Below are 19302 nucleotides of genomic sequence, written 5' to 3' on the forward strand. Positions count from 1 at the left end.
TATATTCATAATAGACGAAATGATTTATCTTAATACATGTTGAATGGCAAACATACCAAAGCTTTGATGTATTAAAATAAAATGGTGATGTATTGGACTATTCTATTGTATATTTTCAAATTAAAATTGCATGGCGTTAGAGGTTGATAACTTTTGACATTTCCCTATTTAAACATAAAAATGAATCGATTTATATAATTTCCAATGATATCTTGTAAAAGCATGCGATTAAATATTTGCATATAATTTACACAAATGTTACCTATTGTATAAAAAGGGATAAATGATGATAAGCTTACTTGAAAGAATTCGTTATCTATGGAGCACCTGTTAATTATCTATTTCCTCCCACATTTTTTACTATACCTTTTACCACAAAAGCGGAATCTTTCTTTTACTTACCCACTTACGGGCGCGTGGAAAATCGAATTGAATGCCAATGAAATTTTCTGTGTAAATCACGGGCATTTGTCAGAATTTTAAAACGAAAGTATTAAAAGAGATTAATTAGCTAAACATTATTTAATCAAATAAGAAAAAGGAATATTCAAGATTTTATTTTCAATCAAATTTGCTCAAAATGAGAAGTATTAACTTGGTGAAAACTTCATTGCCTTTGGTGATGCTAGTGGCCATTGCTAGCGCCGTAAATCTCCCCTTAAAACCAGGTTGTCCCGAGCCCATTGACGTTCAGCCATGCACGTGCGAGAGCAGCCAGTACACGGTTCTTGAATGCAACCAAGTAGATGACACGCAAATATTAAAGAATGTTTTCCAAAATTCGACGAAACATGGATTTCGAGAGGTAATATAGTTCTAACTCATCTTTTGCAATCAGGATTGAAATATCAGCTTCTCATTCGAGGATTTGTTATTATTTAAAGTTAACACATACTTTCCGGACGATAGTTTTTTTGTTGAAACTTTTAGAACAATTCCGGAGGATTTCATTGCAAATAACTGTGTTAATAAATTATTAAACGTAAAATCATGCAACCATTTAAAAAAAAAACTTGCTGTATTATTTTCGTAAATCTTTGCAAAAAGTACAATTTTTTGTATTTCAACAACTGAATGAACAAAAATCAGAGATTGTTCATTTTGCTCACTATTTCAAAATATTTACGTTCCTCGAAATTAGAGACGCAAATGAAGAAATCATGTAAATGGAACTGAGGTTTATATATAAAAAATTAAGTCCATAAATTGTTTTGCAAATAAAGGACACATTTTAAACAATTTCGAAATGAAAATGTTGATTTATCCACGCACCTGTTTTTTTAATTATTGCATCATCGGAGCAGATGGCAAGATTGCAAAGAACGATTTCTTATTAATATTGGAAAGAAAGATTCAATGATTCCTTTTCTTGCTTTTAGGTTCATATTCAGTTTTCAGTTCTCCAGTATTTGCCCTATGAAATATTTGAAAAAGTGCCCATCGAATCCCTTTACTTGAAGAACACGACACTCATTCAGCTGTTTGATCGGCCTCCGCGTGCTCTCGAAGGTTTGGATACTCTGCATTTGGAAAGCGCAAAACTTATGAGGTAAGAAAACAATGGCGGAACATACTCAAAGAATGCTTCCAAAATTTTCATACGTACATTTACTTTTTAACAACTGTCTCGTAAGGGAATCGAAATTAAAATAAGAAAATTTAAACTTTCTGGGTTAAGAAGAAAAGATTGTTTTTCTACGTGGGCGAAACCAGCAGAATGAATCACGTAAAGCATGTATCCCGAGCGACATCATTACTAAGCACAAAATGGAAGAGTGTATTCATTTGGGATGAAATTTTGCATTTTTAAAAAATATTCTTATATCCCAAATTCATCGGAGTTGAAATGGCACTAACTGAATAAGAGAGGATACTTGATGAAACCCTTTTCATATAGTTCGAACTGATTCCCAAATTGTAAAAAAGATTTGCAGGTAGCTTTGGTAGTTCCCAATAAAAGTAGTTCATCAGTTGAATTAGTTCGAAGGGTATCCGAAGGACTGTATAAAATGCATTCGTTTTCATAACCTGGGAACAAACTCAAAAGATATTTCATGAAAAAAAAATGTTTTATATTGCAGGAATCTGAAGATCAAAGTTAAATGTAGGAATGCGCAAGTTCATGAATGTCTTTTTCAGAAAAAAAAATAATGCCTCATTTCATTAAATATTTTGGAAAGATTTTAAAGTTTATTTTTTAAATATTCTAACATGCTAAAATGTGTGACTTGGCATATTATTTGTAAATAGTGATATGTGTGATGCGATATGCATGTTGCAAAAAACATTCAAAGCACCGCATAGGATAAACTTCTCGCAGAAAATGTAAAACATTTGGTACTCAAACACTTCTTGAATATTAGTATAAATATTTTTCAAAATTTTGTTTATTATTTTTAATTAAAAAGTAATCACATTTCATAGTTTAACAATTCCATTAATTGGCGCGAATAATGGCAGTTAGTTCCCTTTGAATAATGTCTTTAGTGCTTTGCTTGATGCTGTTTTTAGGAAATTTATTTTCATTTCTAGGATATTTCGTTTAGTTTTTCAACGTATCAGTGAATAATGGTAGTTAGTTCCTTTGGAATCATGTCTTTAGTGCTTCACTCGATGCTGCTTTCTTTTTTGGAAATTCATTTTCATTTCTAGGATATTTCGTTTAGTTTTTCAACGTATCAGTGAATAATGGTAGTTAGTTCCTTTGGAATCATGTCTTTAGTGCTTCACTCGATGCTGCTTTCTTTTTTGGAAATTCATTTTCATTTCTAGGATATTTCGTTTAGTTTTCCAACGTATCAGTGAATAATGGTAGTTAGTTCCTTTGGAATCATGTCTTTAGTGCTTCACTCGATGCTGCTTTCTTTTTTGGAAATTCATTTTCATTTCTAGGATATTTCGTTTAGTTTTTCAACGTATCAGTGAATAATGGTAGTTAGTTCCTTTGGAATCATGTCTTTAGTGCTTCACTCGATGCTGCTTTCTTTTTTGGAAATTCATTTTCATTTCTAGGATATTTCGTTTAGTGTTTCAACGTATCAGTGAATAATGGTAGTTAGTTCCTTTGGAATCATGTCTTTAGTGCTTCACTCGATGCTGCTTTCTTTTTTGGAAATTCATTTTCATTCCTAGGATATTTCGTTTAGTTTTTCAACGTATCAGTGAATAATGGTAGTTAGTTCCTTTGGAATCATGTCTTTAGTGCTTCACTCGATGCTGCTTTCTTTTTTGGAAATTCATTTTCATTTCTAGGATATTTCGTTTAGTTTTTCAACGTATCAGTGAATAATGGTAGTTAGTTCCTTTGGAATCATGTCTTTAGTGCTTCACTCGATGCTGCTTTCTTTTTTGGAAATTTATTTTCATTTCTAGGATATGTCGTTTAGTTTTTCAACGTATCAGTGAATAATGGTAGTTAGTTCCTTTGGAATCATGTCTTTAGTGCTTCACTCGATGCTGCTTTCTTTTTTGGAAATTCATTTTCATTTCTAGGATATTTCGTTTAGTTTTTCAACGTATCAGTGAATAATGGTAGTTAGTTCCTTTGGAATCATGTCTTTAGTGCTTCACTCGATGCTGCTTTCTTTTTTGGAAATTTATTTTCATTTCTAGGATATTTCGTTTAGTTTTTCAACGTATCAGTGAATAATGGTAATTAGTTCCTTTGGAATCATGTCTTTAGTGCTTCACTCGATGCTGCTTTCTTTTTTGGAAATTCATTTTCATTTCTAGGATATTTCGTTTAGTTTTTCAACGTATCAGTGAATAATGGTAGTTAGTTCCTTTGGAATCATGTCTTTAGTGCTTCACTCGATGCTGCTTTCTTTTTTGGAAATTTATTTTCATTTCTAGGATATTTCGTTTAGTTTTTCAACGTATCAGTGAATAATGGTAGTTAGTTCCTTTGGAATCATGTCTTTAGTGCTTCACTCGATGCTGCTTTCTTTTTTGGAAATTTATTTTCATTTCTAGGATATTTCGTTTAGTTTTCCAACGTATCAGTGAATAATGGTAGTTAGTTCCTTTGGAATCATGTCTTTAGTGCTTCACTCGATGCTGCTTTCTTTTTTGGAAATTCATTTTCATTTCTAGGATATTTCGTTTAGTTTTTCAACGTATCAGTGAATAATGGTAGTTAGTTCCTTTGGAATCATGTCTTTAGTGCTTCACTCGATGCTGCTTTCTTTTTTGGAAATTTATTTTCATTTCTAGGATATTTCGTTTAGTTTTTCAACGTATCAGTGAATAATGGTAGTTAGTTCCTTTGGAATCATGTCTTTAGTGCTTCACTCGATGCTGCTTTCTTTTTTGGAAATTTATTTTCATTTCTAGGATATTTCGTTTAGTTTTTCAACGTATCAGTGAATAATGGTAGTTAGTTCCTTTGGAATCATGTCTTTAGTGCTTCACTCGATGCTGCTTTCTTTTTTGGAAATTCATTTTCATTTCTAGGATATTTCGTTTAGTTTTTCAACGTATCAGTGAATAATGGTAGTTAGTTCCTTTGGAATCATGTCTTTAGTGCTTCACTCGATGCTGCTTTCTTTTTTGGAAATTCATTTTCATTTCTAGGATATTTCGTTTAGTTTTCCAACGTATCAGTGAATAATGGTAGTTAGTTCCTTTGGAATCATGTCTTTAGTGCTTCACTCGATGCTGCTTTCTTTTTTGGAAATTCATTTTCATTTCTAGGATATTTCGTTTAGTTTTTCAACGTATCAGTGAATAATGGTAGTTAGTTCCTTTGGAATCATGTCTTTAGTGCTTCACTCGATGCTGCTTTCTTTTTTGGAAATTCATTTTCATTTCTAGGATATTTCGTTTAGTGTTTCAACGTATCAGTGAATAATGGTAGTTAGTTCCTTTGGAATCATGTCTTTAGTGCTTCACTCGATGCTGCTTTCTTTTTTGGAAATTCATTTTCATTCCTAGGATATTTCGTTTAGTTTTTCAACGTATCAGTGAATAATGGTAGTTAGTTCCTTTGGAATCATGTCTTTAGTGCTTCACTCGATGCTGCTTTCTTTTTTGGAAATTCATTTTCATTTCTAGGATATTTCGTTTAGTTTTTCAACGTATCAGTGAATAATGGTAGTTAGTTCCTTTGGAATCATGTCTTTAGTGCTTCACTCGATGCTGCTTTCTTTTTTGGAAATTTATTTTCATTTCTAGGATATTTCGTTTAGTTTTTCAACGTATCAGTGAATAATGGTAGTTAGTTCCTTTGGAATCATGTCTTTAGTGCTTCACTCGATGCTGCTTTCTTTTTTGGAAATTTATTTTCATTTCTAGGATATTTCGTTTAGTTTTTCAACGTATCAGTGAATAATGGTAGTTAGTTCCTTTGGAATCATGTCTTTAGTGCTTCACTCGATGCTGCTTTCTTTTTTGGAAATTCATTTTCATTTCTAGGATATTTCGTTTAGTTTTTCAACGTATCAGTGAATAATGGTAGTTAGTTCCTTTGGAATCATGTCTTTAGTGCTTCACTCGATGCTGCTTTCTTTTTTGGAAATTCATTTTCATTTCTAGGATATTTCGTTTAGTTTTCCAACGTATCAGTGAATAATGGTAGTTAGTTCCTTTGGAATCATGTCTTTAGTGCTTCACTCGATGCTGCTTTCTTTTTTGGAAATTCATTTTCATTTCTAGGATATTTCGTTTAGTTTTTCAACGTATCAGTGAATAATGGTAGTTAGTTCCTTTGGAATCATGTCTTTAGTGCTTCACTCGATGCTGCTTTCTTTTTTGGAAATTCATTTTCATTTCTAGGATATTTCGTTTAGTGTTACAACGTATCAGTGAATAATGGTAGTTAGTTCCTTTGGAATCATGTCTTTAGTGCTGCACTCGATGCTGCTTTCTTTTTTGGAAATTCATTTTCATTCCTAGGATATTTCGTTTAGTTTTTCAACGTATCAGTGAATAATGGTAGTTAGTTCCTTTGGAATCATGTCTTTAGTGCTTCACTCGATGCTGCTTTCTTTTTTGGAAATTCATTTTCATTTCTAGGATATTTCGTTTAGTTTTTCAACGTATCAGTGAATAATGGTAGTTAGTTCCTTTGGAATCATGTCTTTAGTGCTTCACTCGATGCTGCTTTCTTTTTTGGAAATTCATTTTCATTTCTAGGATATTTCGTTTAGTGTTTCAACGTATCAGTGAATAATGGTAGTTAGTTCCTTTGGAATCATGTCTTTAGTGCTTCACTCGATGCTGCTTTCTTTTTTGGAAATTCATTTTCATTTCCAGGATATTTCGTTTAGTTTTTCAACGTATCAGTGAATAATGGTAGTTAGTTCCTTTGGAATCATGTCTTTAGTGCTTCACTCGATGCTGCTTTCTTTTTTGGAAATTCATTTTCATTTCTAGGATATTTCGTTTAGTTTTCCAACGTATCAGTGAATAATGGTAGTTAGTTCCTTTGGAATCATGTCTTTAGTGCTTCACTCGATGCTGCTTTCTTTTTTGGAAATTCATTTTCATTTCCAGGATATTTCGTTTAGTTTTTCAACGTATCAGTGAATAATGGTAGTTAGTTCCTTTGGAATCATGTCTTTAGTGCTTCACTCGATGCTGCTTTCTTTTTTGGAAATTCATTTTCATTTCTAGGATATTTCGTTTAGTTTTCCAACGTATCAGTGAATAATGGTAGTTAGTTCCTTTGGAATCATGTCTTTAGTGCTTCACTCGATGCTGCTTTCTTTTTTGGAAATTCATTTTCATTTCCAGGATATTTCGTTTAGTGTTTCAACGTATCAGTGAATAATGGTAGTTAGTTCCTTTGGAATCATGTCTTTAGTGCTTCACTCGATGCTGCTTTCTTTTTTCGAAATTCATTTTCATTTCTAGGATATTTCGTTTAGTTTTTCAACGTATCAGTGAATAATGGTAGTTAGTTCTTTTGGAATCATGTCTTTAGTGCTTCACTCGATGCTGCTTTCTTTTTTGGAAATTCATTTTCATTTCTAGGATATTTCGTTTAGTGTTTCAACGTATCAGTGAATAATGGTAGTTAGTTCCTTTGGAATCATGTCTTTAGTGCTTCACTCGATGCTGCTTTCTTTTTTGGAAATTCATTTTCATTTCCAGGATATTTCGTTTAGTTTTTCAACGTATCAGTGAATAATGGTAGTTAGTTCCTTTGGAATCATGTCTTTAGTGCTTCACTCGATGCTGCTTTCTTTTTTCGAAATTCATTTTCATTTCTAGGATATTTCGTTTAGTTTTCCAACGTATCAGTGAATAATGGTAGTTAGTTCCTTTGGAATCATGTCTTTAGTGCTTCACTCGATGCTGCTTTCTTTTTTGGAAATTCATTTTCATTTCCAGGATATTTCGTTTAGTGTTTCAACGTATCAGTGAATAATGGTAGTTAGTTCCTTTGGAATCATGTCTTTAGTGCTTCACTCGATGCTGCTTTCTTTTTTGGAAATTCATTTTCATTTCTAGGATATTTCGTTTAGTTTTTCAATGTATCAGTGAATAATAGTAGTTAGTTCCTTTGGAATCATGTCTTTAGTGCTTCACTCGATGCTGCTTTCTTTTTTGGAAATTCATTTTCATTTCCAGGATATTTCGTTTAGTTTTCTTAAGTATCATGCTATTCTTCCCTCCGATATGCATGCTGACGTGAATAAATTGTTAACATTTCTACTGTTAAATTAGCACTCTGCAGATACTTATCTCAATGCACTTAATGTTAAAATATTTTATTTTGAAAGTAGGCATAAACCAGTGGGAGTGATCTTTCCGAAATTTTCTCGCATACTCTCCAATGAATGTCTTATTCCCCTCCCCCCTGCATAAAATTACGAACCATGGGTAAAGTCACAAATGCCTCTCATAGCATAATCGAACAATAGTCACGAAATACAGAATGAATTATGTGAATCTAACATTTTTACTGATTCTTTGGGGATATCTGTATTGAATCCTTTTGAACCTTTTTTGCTGACCGAATAAAACCACAATTTTATACGGAGGCACAAATGTCGTCCCAAAATAACATGCCGAAATTCATAAAGTCATCGAATTATGAGAGTTTACTTGCATGCGAAAGTACAGACTAACAGATGGTTAATTCTTTGATGATTTTTTGAATCAAATTTCATAACCCGTGTACCAAATTTTATTTGCTTAGCTCTTTACGTTTCGAAGTTATCGAACTCACTTGTAATCGAGCAGAGAGACTTTCTTTGAGTGGAGTTTGTAGAAAGTCTCCAAATGTCATCGTGATTTCATGTGCTCACAGCGTTTCTCAGCTGTCATGTTCGCAGACAGTCAAACAGACTGATAGGCAAACTTAATATTAAAACGCTGTTTTTCGGGTACAGGGAGTTGGCAAAAAAAAAATCGAGTAAAAATAATTGATAAAAAATAAGTCTTCAAAAGAATGAGTTTGAATTTTTTTGATAATTCATCTGTAAATCGTATTAAAGAATGCATTTTCGGATAAATTTCAATTTCCATTAAATTTATGTTTATTTTTTGTTTTATCACGCAAAAAGACGAAATTTTAATCGAATTAATAGCTTTAACAGCCGGAGGAACGATTACTTGGAGCAAACGATTCGCCAAAGGCCGCTACTTAGAGAAAATGAATAGGAATAAAATTGACGGACTCAATGATTATAGCACAAATGAATGCCATATTATTGCAGAAGATATATTATTGCAATTTCTCTCAATGGCAGCAGCTGAATTGTATTACATAAATAAAACGAATTAAGATTTTCAATTTATTACCGTCATGTTTTATAAATTCCATTATTGTAAAATAATATTAGAGTATTTTGGAACCCCATTCAATGAGTTTTGTTTTCATATTAAAATAATTGGCATTTGGCCTATGAAATGAAATTTTATCCATTTTAATTATTAATAATTTAAAAGTATTTTCTCTTAAGAAATCACAATTAGCACAATGTTTGTTAAAAATAGTCTTTTACCGTCTGAATATAAAATGCTCGAACTTATAAGTTGAATTCATGAATATATAACAGTTTACTTTAATAATTTTTATGTTATTCACCCATGCTTAAAAATTTCAATAATAACTTCAATTTCGAGGAATACATTTTGCTTTCCATTATGGGGTCCTTTTTTTTTTAAACTGACATTATTTTTAAATATTTATTATTTGTAAAGGGAAGATGGAAGTAAGTAAAATAAGAAGGTTAAAAATGGGTAGAAAGAAAAAAAAATAATGAAATGATGCATGCTTCTTGTCGGTGCAAATGTATGCTTATTGTGCTATTAAACACTGAGCAAATTGTGCACTGGCAGAAAGTAAGAATATTTCACAGGATGTTTTAATATAAAAGTTTCGGAAATATTTCAATGTTTAATTATTTTTTCATAGTTTCAATAATTCTGTTAGCTTTTAATTCTGCAATGAGTATCAATATTTATCAGTACTTACTGAAGTGTTCGCTTGAAGTTATTCGCTAGATGGCGGCACGTAATGAAAAACAAAAATTTTGTTATTACAATTATAGTTCTATGTCAAATTTTTATTTCAATCAGTCAGAAAAAAAGGCAGCCAAATACATATTCAGTTCTCTTTTATATTATCCGCAACTCAGTGATTCATCACCAAAGATCGAGCCGTAATATTCTCCTTCTTACCTATTGTTCGCTAGTGATATGCAGTCTATAATACACAAATACCGGTTTTCTTTATTATACTACAAAGTACTCAACTCTCCTAAGCGTGATTCTGAAAATAAATATCTGAGCACTCTTGGTGTTTTCCAGTTCAAAGTCCCCAGTTTTATGCGTGTGGGGGAGGGGATAAAATCTTAAACAGAGAGGATACGAGATAGTTTCGAGGAGACTATTCCAGCTACGTTTTTTTTTTTTTTTTTTTTTGCCCACTTGAAATAATTCCCAATTTATGAAAAATTAGTTTTTTTTTATTATGAGACATAATATTACCCAAATCTGATTTTTTTTTTAAATACACAGTATGTAACTCTAAGATACCGTGTAATATTATTGCCTTATTGGCACAAAATGTTCTACAGCACTATATCATTTTGGACATTTCAGAAATGCTCTCTTACTTTATGCTTTTGGATACGATATTGTTCCATTTTTGCAACATGATTTAATTTTGGAAAAAATGTAGCAAAAGTACGAGACTGAAACCTAAAGAAATTTTCTTTCTGCTGAAACTCCAAAGTACACACGGAATGATCCATTGCTGGAAATAATAACGGTCGGAATAAAATACGCCCTCCCCCACCTCTCCGTTATGGTATAATCTATGGATAGATTTGTCAATAGAGAGGTATAATTAGCACAGGATATTGCCCGACATCTCCACGATGCCGCTCTTTACTTTGAATTCCGAACAATTTTGTGAAGATATCATAACAATGTTACTGGGTATTTTGTGCATACAAGGAAACCCATAACATAGCAGAAAACAATTTTTTTCCCCAAGTCATATTAAATAAAGCTCATATACAAATCCCGGATGAAAGTTATCTAAGGCATTTGCTCTAGGTAATTTCTAGCTACAATTTTAAGAAATTTACGATTATGAAATCATATCTTTATAAGCGATGGGACAAAGGGCCTTATTTCCAGCAGCGTGAAATAAATGATGTCCCTTGTAAATATTCTTTTTATTTAATCATTATGTCTGCCAATCTATTAGTAAAATTATTCTTACACTTGTGTTTTCACCAACGCTTTCGTTTTATCCGTTTAATCATTTATTTATAGTGATATGTATACCTATAAAATATTTCATCTACTAATATTAAATTCACATGTAAGTTCACATTTTATACAACTTCATTAAAAATTCACTCATCTTTTTAATTTCAGTTTATTGAGTTTAATCCTATATTCTGAATGCGATTGCCACTTGTTTTCAATAAAATCATGATTATAATAATTCGTTATTTTTTTAAAAATCTAATAGAGGCGTCGTTTGGAGATTGCTGGAGCCCCTTACACATCTGCGAATTTTGAACGTTTACTATAATTCCATTAAGACGCTGGGTCTCGATTTCAGCAAATATGCCACGAAGGAATTAGAGCAGATCTCTTTTTATGCAACTGAAACGAAATCTATAAAACCAGGTAAGAAACAAGATGAAATTTGTTTGTTTTGAATATAAAAATGGTTATTATCCATAGCATTATACACTATTTTAAAACAATTAGGCATGTGTAAGAAGTTAAAAAGTTTTTGCAACGATTCGCTAATTTATATTAATGGAGCCATATTTTAGAATATTATTGCTCAGATGTAATTTTTGAGAATAAATTTTATGTTTCTATTATATTTAATGGGTTTTTTTTTTCAGTTCAAAGTAAATATATCAAAACACGTAGAACAAATCTGTGGATCAAGCATCATCTTAATCACAAGTTAATAGAAATTTTTCTATTAACTTGTAGCTGTAAAACTTTTTCTCCAAAAAACAGGTTTTGATAACATTCTTCTTCCATCATTGAATGGATTTTGATGTATAGTAATTTTAATTTCTTGGTATTAAGGCACAACCTTTCTTTTCTATAGATACCAATGAATTTCTAATATGACTATAGAAACCCCATAATCCTCCCATGGCCAATTATATGTAACCAAATTCTAGAGACAGGGTTGGAAGAATTTTTTTTATATATACACCAAAACCTGATGCTAAAATTGTTTATTTTTTAATTCAGTCCTTTATAGTAGTTACTAATTGTTGTTAAGAGTAACTCTTATATATTGAATAAGAAATTCCATGATTTAGAAGTAGATGCGTTTCGTTTTTTCTTATATTCATAAACAAAACAAAAAGACTCAGGTTGAAACAGCGTTTAGTTACTTATATATGTATTAGACCAAAATATATGTGCTTTAAAGAAGAAATGAACTCCAATTTTATACTTCATACATTCATTTTAAAGATATTATTAAACTTTTGTAAAGAAATACATAAAGGAGTTTTTGTTGATGATTCTTTATATTCTTTATATTAATTACGACGTATCTACAGGCACATTCGTTGACTTCGTAAAGCTAAATAAAGTTGCTTTCGATGAATGCAAGCTGACATCTCTGACCAGGGACATATTCCCCAATCCTTTCAACGTCCAAGTTTTGCATTTTAAGTACGTATGATGTGATCTTGGATAACCATATTTCTTTGAAGATTAAGCATTCTATAAATTTATCTGATTTAACTAGTGGTAAAAAAGTAGTTTTTCCCAAATATGATGCCTTTTATTTAACCAAATAATGCAAAATTTGAAATAAATCTCTCCTTAATTTTCTTTTGAATATTAAACAATCATCTCTTTCAAATCTACATAAAAAGATATAGAATTACCCAAAATTGAAAATAATTGCTGTTACTAAAATCGAATTTCCTCTAGAATTACACACAATCAAGAATGATTTAAATAAAAATTATAAAATACATGATAATTATATTATATAATTTTAGAATAAAAACCACTGTAGAGTCCCTTCTTAGAAATATATTTAAAAGTTCATCGAACTTTGCAATTTAGTATTCAATTTGGAGAGTAATTTAAAAAAAGTTTGGAAAAAAACTCTTTGGCATTTCATTTTCTGTTTGGATTGCAGCCAAAATGAAACTGAGAAAAACCAACAACGTTTTTAGTTATTGATGTTCATAATGACTGTTTCTTAAAAAAAAAAGGGCATTATCTTATAACTAAAAGTAACAACGAATTACTCTGCACTAATTAGATTTTAATTATTTTTTCAAATAATATATAAGGAAATTAAATTTTGAATACAATTCAGTTTTTTGAAAATATCCACATTAGTAAAAATACAGAATGTTTACTCTTTTTCAAACTTCTTTAAACAATTTGGGGCATTTAAAAGATTAATCTGAATTCGATTTGCAAATCATGATATTTATGTAAGAATCCGACAGCTATAAATAGCATCAAAAGCAATTCAGGTCATCGAAAGGGTCTGTGAGATTTGTTTGCTTGTTTTCCATTGGCGAGGTAATTTGGCGGCAAAATGAATTCTTATTTTCGGAATTAAAGGAGCCTGGGATCGAAACATAAATTCACAAATGATTCTACATTGTAGCCCCCTGATATCAGATATATTCAGGAATTAACAATTGTTATTAGAATTAAATCTAATAACATTTGTTAGATGTCAAGGTAATATCCATTTGAATTCAATTAAAGTTTTATCCTCAGTAAACTTTTTAAAGCTAAGTTCACAAATTAATCTCGTTAGCTTTTTCTAAACTTCGAAATGGAAGATTTCGAAGACTTCTCATTTCAAATGCAAATCTTTATTCAGATAAATTAGTCATTTGATCTTAGATACGTTTCTTGTTTGCATGCAAAACCTACAAATACTTTGGGACAAATTATATAAAAACATTAAAAATATTTTAAGCAAGCATATCAAATAAGGCATTAATGTATTTGTGAGATCCTGTAAACATTTCTGGCACATTAATTCTTTACTTATTTATTCAAAGGATAATAGAGGAAGACATCATCAATTTTACAATGGAAGAAATAAAAGAGAAATTTTTCTTGCTTTCAGTTTTATACTGTTTATTTAGTTAATAGACGAATCAAAATTTTTAAATTTTACGTGTCTTTTCTCGATAATCCTTTCTTGAGAGGATTGTTGAAAAGTGAGCATTCGCAAGTTATTGCATGACCTACTGCCTTTTACAAGATTCCCATTTAAATAACAATTCAAATACAATTAACTGGCATTGTAGGAAGAATTTGCTTCAGAAACTTACCTTAATGCCGGGTTTACACTCGGTCAGTTATAAAACGGCAGTAGGCAGCGCAAGTGCAGAAAGTGACTGATTTATGTTTGCCACCATTTCATAAGATAGATTCAGACATTCCAAGCTTGGATATAAATTACCATTTTGGTGTCCCTGAAATTTTGTTTTCACAGAAAAGATTCATATTAGTTTCTTAAAATGATGAATATTTACACAAAGAAACATGATAAAATAAAAAAAGGGGTCAACATGCCTAAATTTGGAAATTATAGAAAAGAAATGGCAAATAAAATGAAAACACACACACACACAACATCGCATCAAAGAGCAAAAAATGTCTGAATTAATCTATGATAAATGTAGAATATTAACTGTAGATTACTAAATGGACTGTATGCATTACTTTTTCTATAAAGTTTCGGCGAGTGCTGGTTCGTTTTTTAAATGACGAAACTAATTTGTAATCAACAATATTTAATTAACAGTTCAATACTATTAATTAAATATTGTTGCTCACCATAGAACGCCAATCACGAAACGAGAAGAACAAGAATCATAAAGAACAAATATCAGAATCTATACAGAAGAATGGTTGCCACCATTGGCGCACTATCATAGAGATATTAACAACATTTATGCTTGATATTTAACAATGAATTATCAATTTTTTCACGCCAAAGTAAAAACCCGCCAAATTCTGCAAACGCATGCGCAGCAGTGGGGGGGGGGATACATTACAGAGGCATGTTGTTGTCCCATCGGAGAACAACATGCCTCTGTACTTGCCATGAACCGAACAGCCTTTCAGCCTTTCTACGCATGCGTCGCCTATTGGCCGTCTTGTAACTGGCCGAGTGTAAACAGCATAACTGTAGTTGGATTAATATTAAAGTCAGAAGCGAGCTAGGTATCCGATCCAAAGAAACTGGGTGAGGGTGAGATGTCTCGGCCAATGCTGAATTAGCAACCATGCAGGAATAATACATTATATTACTTCAATACTCTTTAACTGCGTATGCGCAGACACGAAGTCCACGACACATGTGCGAACCGCTGTTGCCACATATTAAAATATTTTCTTCCCTTTATTATATAATCAACTAACGCCTTTTTCTTTAGAAATGTGGCACTTTCAGTCGACTCAGAATTTATAGAACATTTGACAACATTGATATTTATTTCTACAATTTTTATTTTGAATTTAAATGCCTACGAAAAATAAATCTTAGTCTAATTTTTAAAATTACAATAATTTGATATAAATACTTACGATCAAAGCAATTATGGATGAAATATCTATTTTAAAACGCTCTTTCGACAAGAGGTATAACGAATAATACGTTGCTTTCTAAGCTCTATTAAATGCATTCTGTCAATTGTTTAATACGTGATTTATTAACAATTTTTGTTTTACAGCCGAAACAAACTGACGACGATTCCCGATGATTTATTCAGCCACATGCCCCGTCTGCAGACGGTCGGCTTGAGATACAATCAGATTGCCGTCATTCCAGCTACAGCATTTTTAGACAGTTTTTCAAAAATCGAATGGCTCATGTTAGAAGGTTTGTATGGTTAATATATAATTTCAAATAGCGGAAAATCTGATCTGTAACATTTTATAGTAGTTGGGAATTCGGTACTTCTATGCAAAAGGACTCTATGCTCGAGCATCATTTTCACAGGAAATAAATCATAAATATTAATTAGTGATATATTCATACTTGATCAGACTTAACATCATTAGCAGGTCAAGGGAAGGAGAAAATTCTGTTTTCAAAAGCTTACATTCATTTTTATGATAGTTTCATTACACACACAAGGGCAATCAAATGAAATAAATTTATCAACAACAATTCATATACTTTGCATTTCAGTGCACAGATATTTTCCATTTATTTATGAGATATATACAATGAATTTTTTGCATAACATTTTTTTTATTTTACTGTGATTGTGAAAGCAAAACTTTAAAGGGAATCACAAGGTGTTGAAGTGAAAATGCATGTCCACTATTTTTCGAGTAATATTAAGACTGGGAAGGCATGTGGATCAAGTTCTTTTTATAGTGAATCGTATTTCGTCATCTCATTTTCAGCAGAATTATAGCGGATTCATTTTTCAACATAAAATGGCGCAGGTAATATAACAAGAAGTTCCAATGACTTCAGGAACTCATGGGTATAATCTGTGTTTATCAAGAATGCGTCGCAGTGTGTCATTTCATTTTTCAATTAAGATAACCCAATCATTAAAATCATTTCCAGACATGACAGTTGCTACTTTGTTAGGGGTTAGAGTATTCAATCGAAACACGTGCTTGCTAGTGGCCTTTGTTTTACGCTTGTAATAATTTTACATTCATCTTTTGACATATTTTCTAGAGCTATTTAAAAATAATTTGCCAAAACATTTCTTTCGTGAAGCAGTTGTTGCAATTGTGTAAGGATTGTACGTTCCACTCTAAGAACCGGTCTGCATCGATACTGAGTGTTTAGTTCATGCATTGTTTTCCATGCAATGCATTTACAAAATGACCTTGAAATAAATTTACATTTAATGTAAATTGTAAATTTAAAATACAATTTACAAATATATATATTTATATATTACATCCATTGTGGGAGTAGACATGAAATATCTTTTGAGAGGATCCTTTGTTTCTTTTGAAAATTATTAAAAAAATTTGCACATAAAATATTGTAATGCACACATTTCTTTTCTCAGTTGATAGTTTTCAAGTGAAAAATAAAAAATCAGTTTGAGCAAGCAATTTTTAGAAGCCATCGAAAACTCATTTTCTCTATAGGTGATTAATAATTTTTAAAGAATAAAAATGAAATTTCATACGCATTGCAAGTAGTAAAGAAGAAGATCAATTAAAATAAATATAACATTTTCATTCAATACGAATTTCAGAGCGAAATATTTAGTAATTATTTCTACTGTTTGTGATTTTTAATTGTTACTTTTACTATTTGTATTCTTAAAGATGATGGTTGAACGTAAATATGTAAAGACCCTTCTCATTGTAAATTTTGTTGGATCTCTTTTAGACTAAGAAGAAAAGAGACCTGTTGCAAAAATTAATAATTCATATTTCGATAACCTGGTGAAAAAGCGGTGCTTAAAAAATAAAAAAACACAAATTTGAAACATAAAACTTTATTTGATCACATCGTATGTTCAATATGCATTCCATCTACGTCTATAACACATTCGTAGTACCTTATTAAATGTTCAAAGGAGCACGATATTTTTTTGGGATGAATTACATCAATATGGCGAATTCTTGCTTTCAGATGTGTCCTTCTATTTTCTCACTAGACACGATCTTTCAGGAATCCCACAACCAGAAATAGCAAGTTCCTTGTCCGACAAAATGAGGTGTTGCATCAACTTGTATGAAGACGGTAGTTCCGAAGTATTCGCGATCTGGTGAGGCAGTAACGAACACTAGTGATTGCAGGCCCTTGATGGGAAAGGGGTCTCAAAAGCCTCTTTCCTCGAAGAAAAAAGGACTAAGAATGAAATCAGCAGTAAAACTATCAGAATGTCATCAGAATGCACAGGCTATTCGTGCACAATGTGAAGGCATGACGGAACCTATATGAGACAGGTCTTCATATTCACTGCCCCGTAGAGGGTAAAATATATCTCATCTGACCATTCCAAGGACATGCACAATCAATATGTATTCTGCCCAGAAACGAGTAAGAAAAATTAAAGCATTGTCTGAATGTTGAGAGCACAATTTTTGCACCACATGAAACTGATATGAATACCATTTTAAAATGAATCGCAAATCGCTTTCGCATCTTAGAACCAAGCAAATGACGTGACACCGCTTTAGCATTTGTTGAAGAATATTGGGAACCGAACTCTCTTTCAGCTCCACTAATAGCAATTTCTTTCTCACTTTCATTTGAAATCCTTTTCCTAGCAGTATACCCAGTTTTGAAACCCATTTCAAATTTAAAAATCGTCTCTTTCAATCCATTTTCCGATATAGAGCCTTTTTGCACATTCTTCAAGCATCGATATTCTCGCAATGCAACTGAATCATCCTTTCAGCGTCTGTTCTTGCAATTGTGACCAAAATCTGAAGAAAGGAAGTGTTTTGAGTCATTTGGTTTTTTTATAATCTACGAAACATTGACTTTTCAGTTTTATTTATATACATTATTCCATTCAGCAATGCAACGATCCATCAATGCGCAATCATTATGTAAGGCATTCTCCTTAAGACATTATTAATTTATATGTTATTTCTGGAACCCGACTAGAGAGATCAGGTCGATAGGCTAAGAAAACGCCGCACGCCGGTCGAATGAAAAAATGAATACCTAAACTGGCGAATAAATGTGCAAAATATTCCAATTTTATGAATTATTAAATATTAGGATAAAATCTACACTTTGTCAAAAGTAACTGATTTCGTCTGTTTCATTACGCTTATTTGATCGTCACAAACCAAATTCTACTTAAATAAATTTGCTTATAAAATTAGATAGTGTGATATATAAATAATTAATCACATGTTTTTTTTTCATAAAATGACAAATAAAATCGTCAGTTTGTTGATTAAGTTAAAAGTATTTTAAATGTAAAATCAAATGAACCAATTTAATAAACTGGGAATTTTGTAATGTGCACTGTTTTGGACTGTGAAATTCTTAATCCATCAATGAGTTTTCCATATAACGAATTTTTCCGTACAAAAATCAACGAATTTTCTTACAATTAATAATGAATTCGATAATTCGATATGACGATTCTTCGTGCTTTATATGCAGAGTGTGACTCTATTAAATTGAAATTAAATCCAACCAATATACCAAGATAAGAAACCTATTTCCAGAAACAACTCGTGCTAAGATATTATTAAAAAATTATTCCTAGGAGAAAATCTATTATTTTTAATTTTATTGCATGTTTTTCTTCCAGGCAATCCTATAATTTGTGACTGCCGGCTGTGGTGGCTCATAAAAAATAAACCATTGGCTCTTTCCGGAAAGTGTGAATTGCCCACGATGCTACATGGAAAAGAAATCAAGGATGTTGATGTTGATTATTTACAATGTTAGATCTGCTGCTTTGATTTTTAGCAACAGAGCAAATGAAAAAAATGGAGAATTTTAAAAATAGTTAACTCGTATTGTTTCTCATTTATTTAAGAAAAAAAAAACATCCATCCATCCATTACATTTTCTATCTTCTCAACAACAAGCCACTTTTTTTCTAACATTTTATGGCTGGAAGACGAATTTGCATCTCTTAATCTATGTTGTAATAAATAATAAAAAGTGATAAGAAAAGTATTTTTTCTTAAAAAATGGGAAAATAATAAATAGTTTTCATGATTTATATTATATATGTCTAAAAACTCGTATTGCATGCTGAATCCAGCTTTCAGTAAAAGTATCTAATTCACAGTATACTGAGCAAATCATAAATAAATTATTAAATTCTTATGATAACTTTTCACTAAATACTTTGATTTTTAAACAATGAATAATTTCAAATACAGTATTCACATGAGCCTTTT

The 19302-nt window shown here is 31.3% G+C and overlaps 1 protein-coding gene across 1 annotated transcript; it reads left to right on the plus strand.

The window, feature by feature from the left end:
- The first annotated feature begins 393 nt into the window (after positions 1 to 393).
- Positions 394 to 18912, plus strand: LOC129967068 (slit homolog 1 protein-like). Its single transcript, XM_056081730.1, has 6 exons — positions 394 to 805; positions 1380 to 1549; positions 10937 to 11097; positions 12006 to 12120; positions 15171 to 15319; positions 18702 to 18912. The coding sequence occupies exons 1-6, from the start codon at positions 581 to 583 to the stop codon at positions 18839 to 18841; spliced, it is 960 nt and encodes a 319-aa protein (XP_055937705.1). The 5' UTR covers positions 394 to 580; the 3' UTR covers positions 18842 to 18912.
- Positions 18913 to 19302: the final 390 nt, after the last annotated feature.

This window comes from Argiope bruennichi, chromosome 4 (assembly GCF_947563725.1).
Source record: "Argiope bruennichi chromosome 4, qqArgBrue1.1, whole genome shotgun sequence".
Classification (NCBI taxonomy): domain Eukaryota; kingdom Metazoa; phylum Arthropoda; class Arachnida; order Araneae; family Araneidae; genus Argiope; species Argiope bruennichi.

Bases quoted from the DNA above. Each gene is read 5' to 3' on its own strand.
- LOC129967068 (XM_056081730.1), top strand. From the start codon at position 581: ATGAGAAGTATTAACTTGGTGAAAACTTCATTGCCTTTGGTGATGCTA. The intron at 1,550-10,936 runs GTAAGAAAACAA...AAAATCTAATAG, and splicing joins GAAAGCGCAAAACTTATGAG to AGGCGTCGTTTGGAGATTGC. The intron at 12,121-15,170 runs GTACGTATGATG...TTTGTTTTACAG, and splicing joins GTCCAAGTTTTGCATTTTAA to CCGAAACAAACTGACGACGA.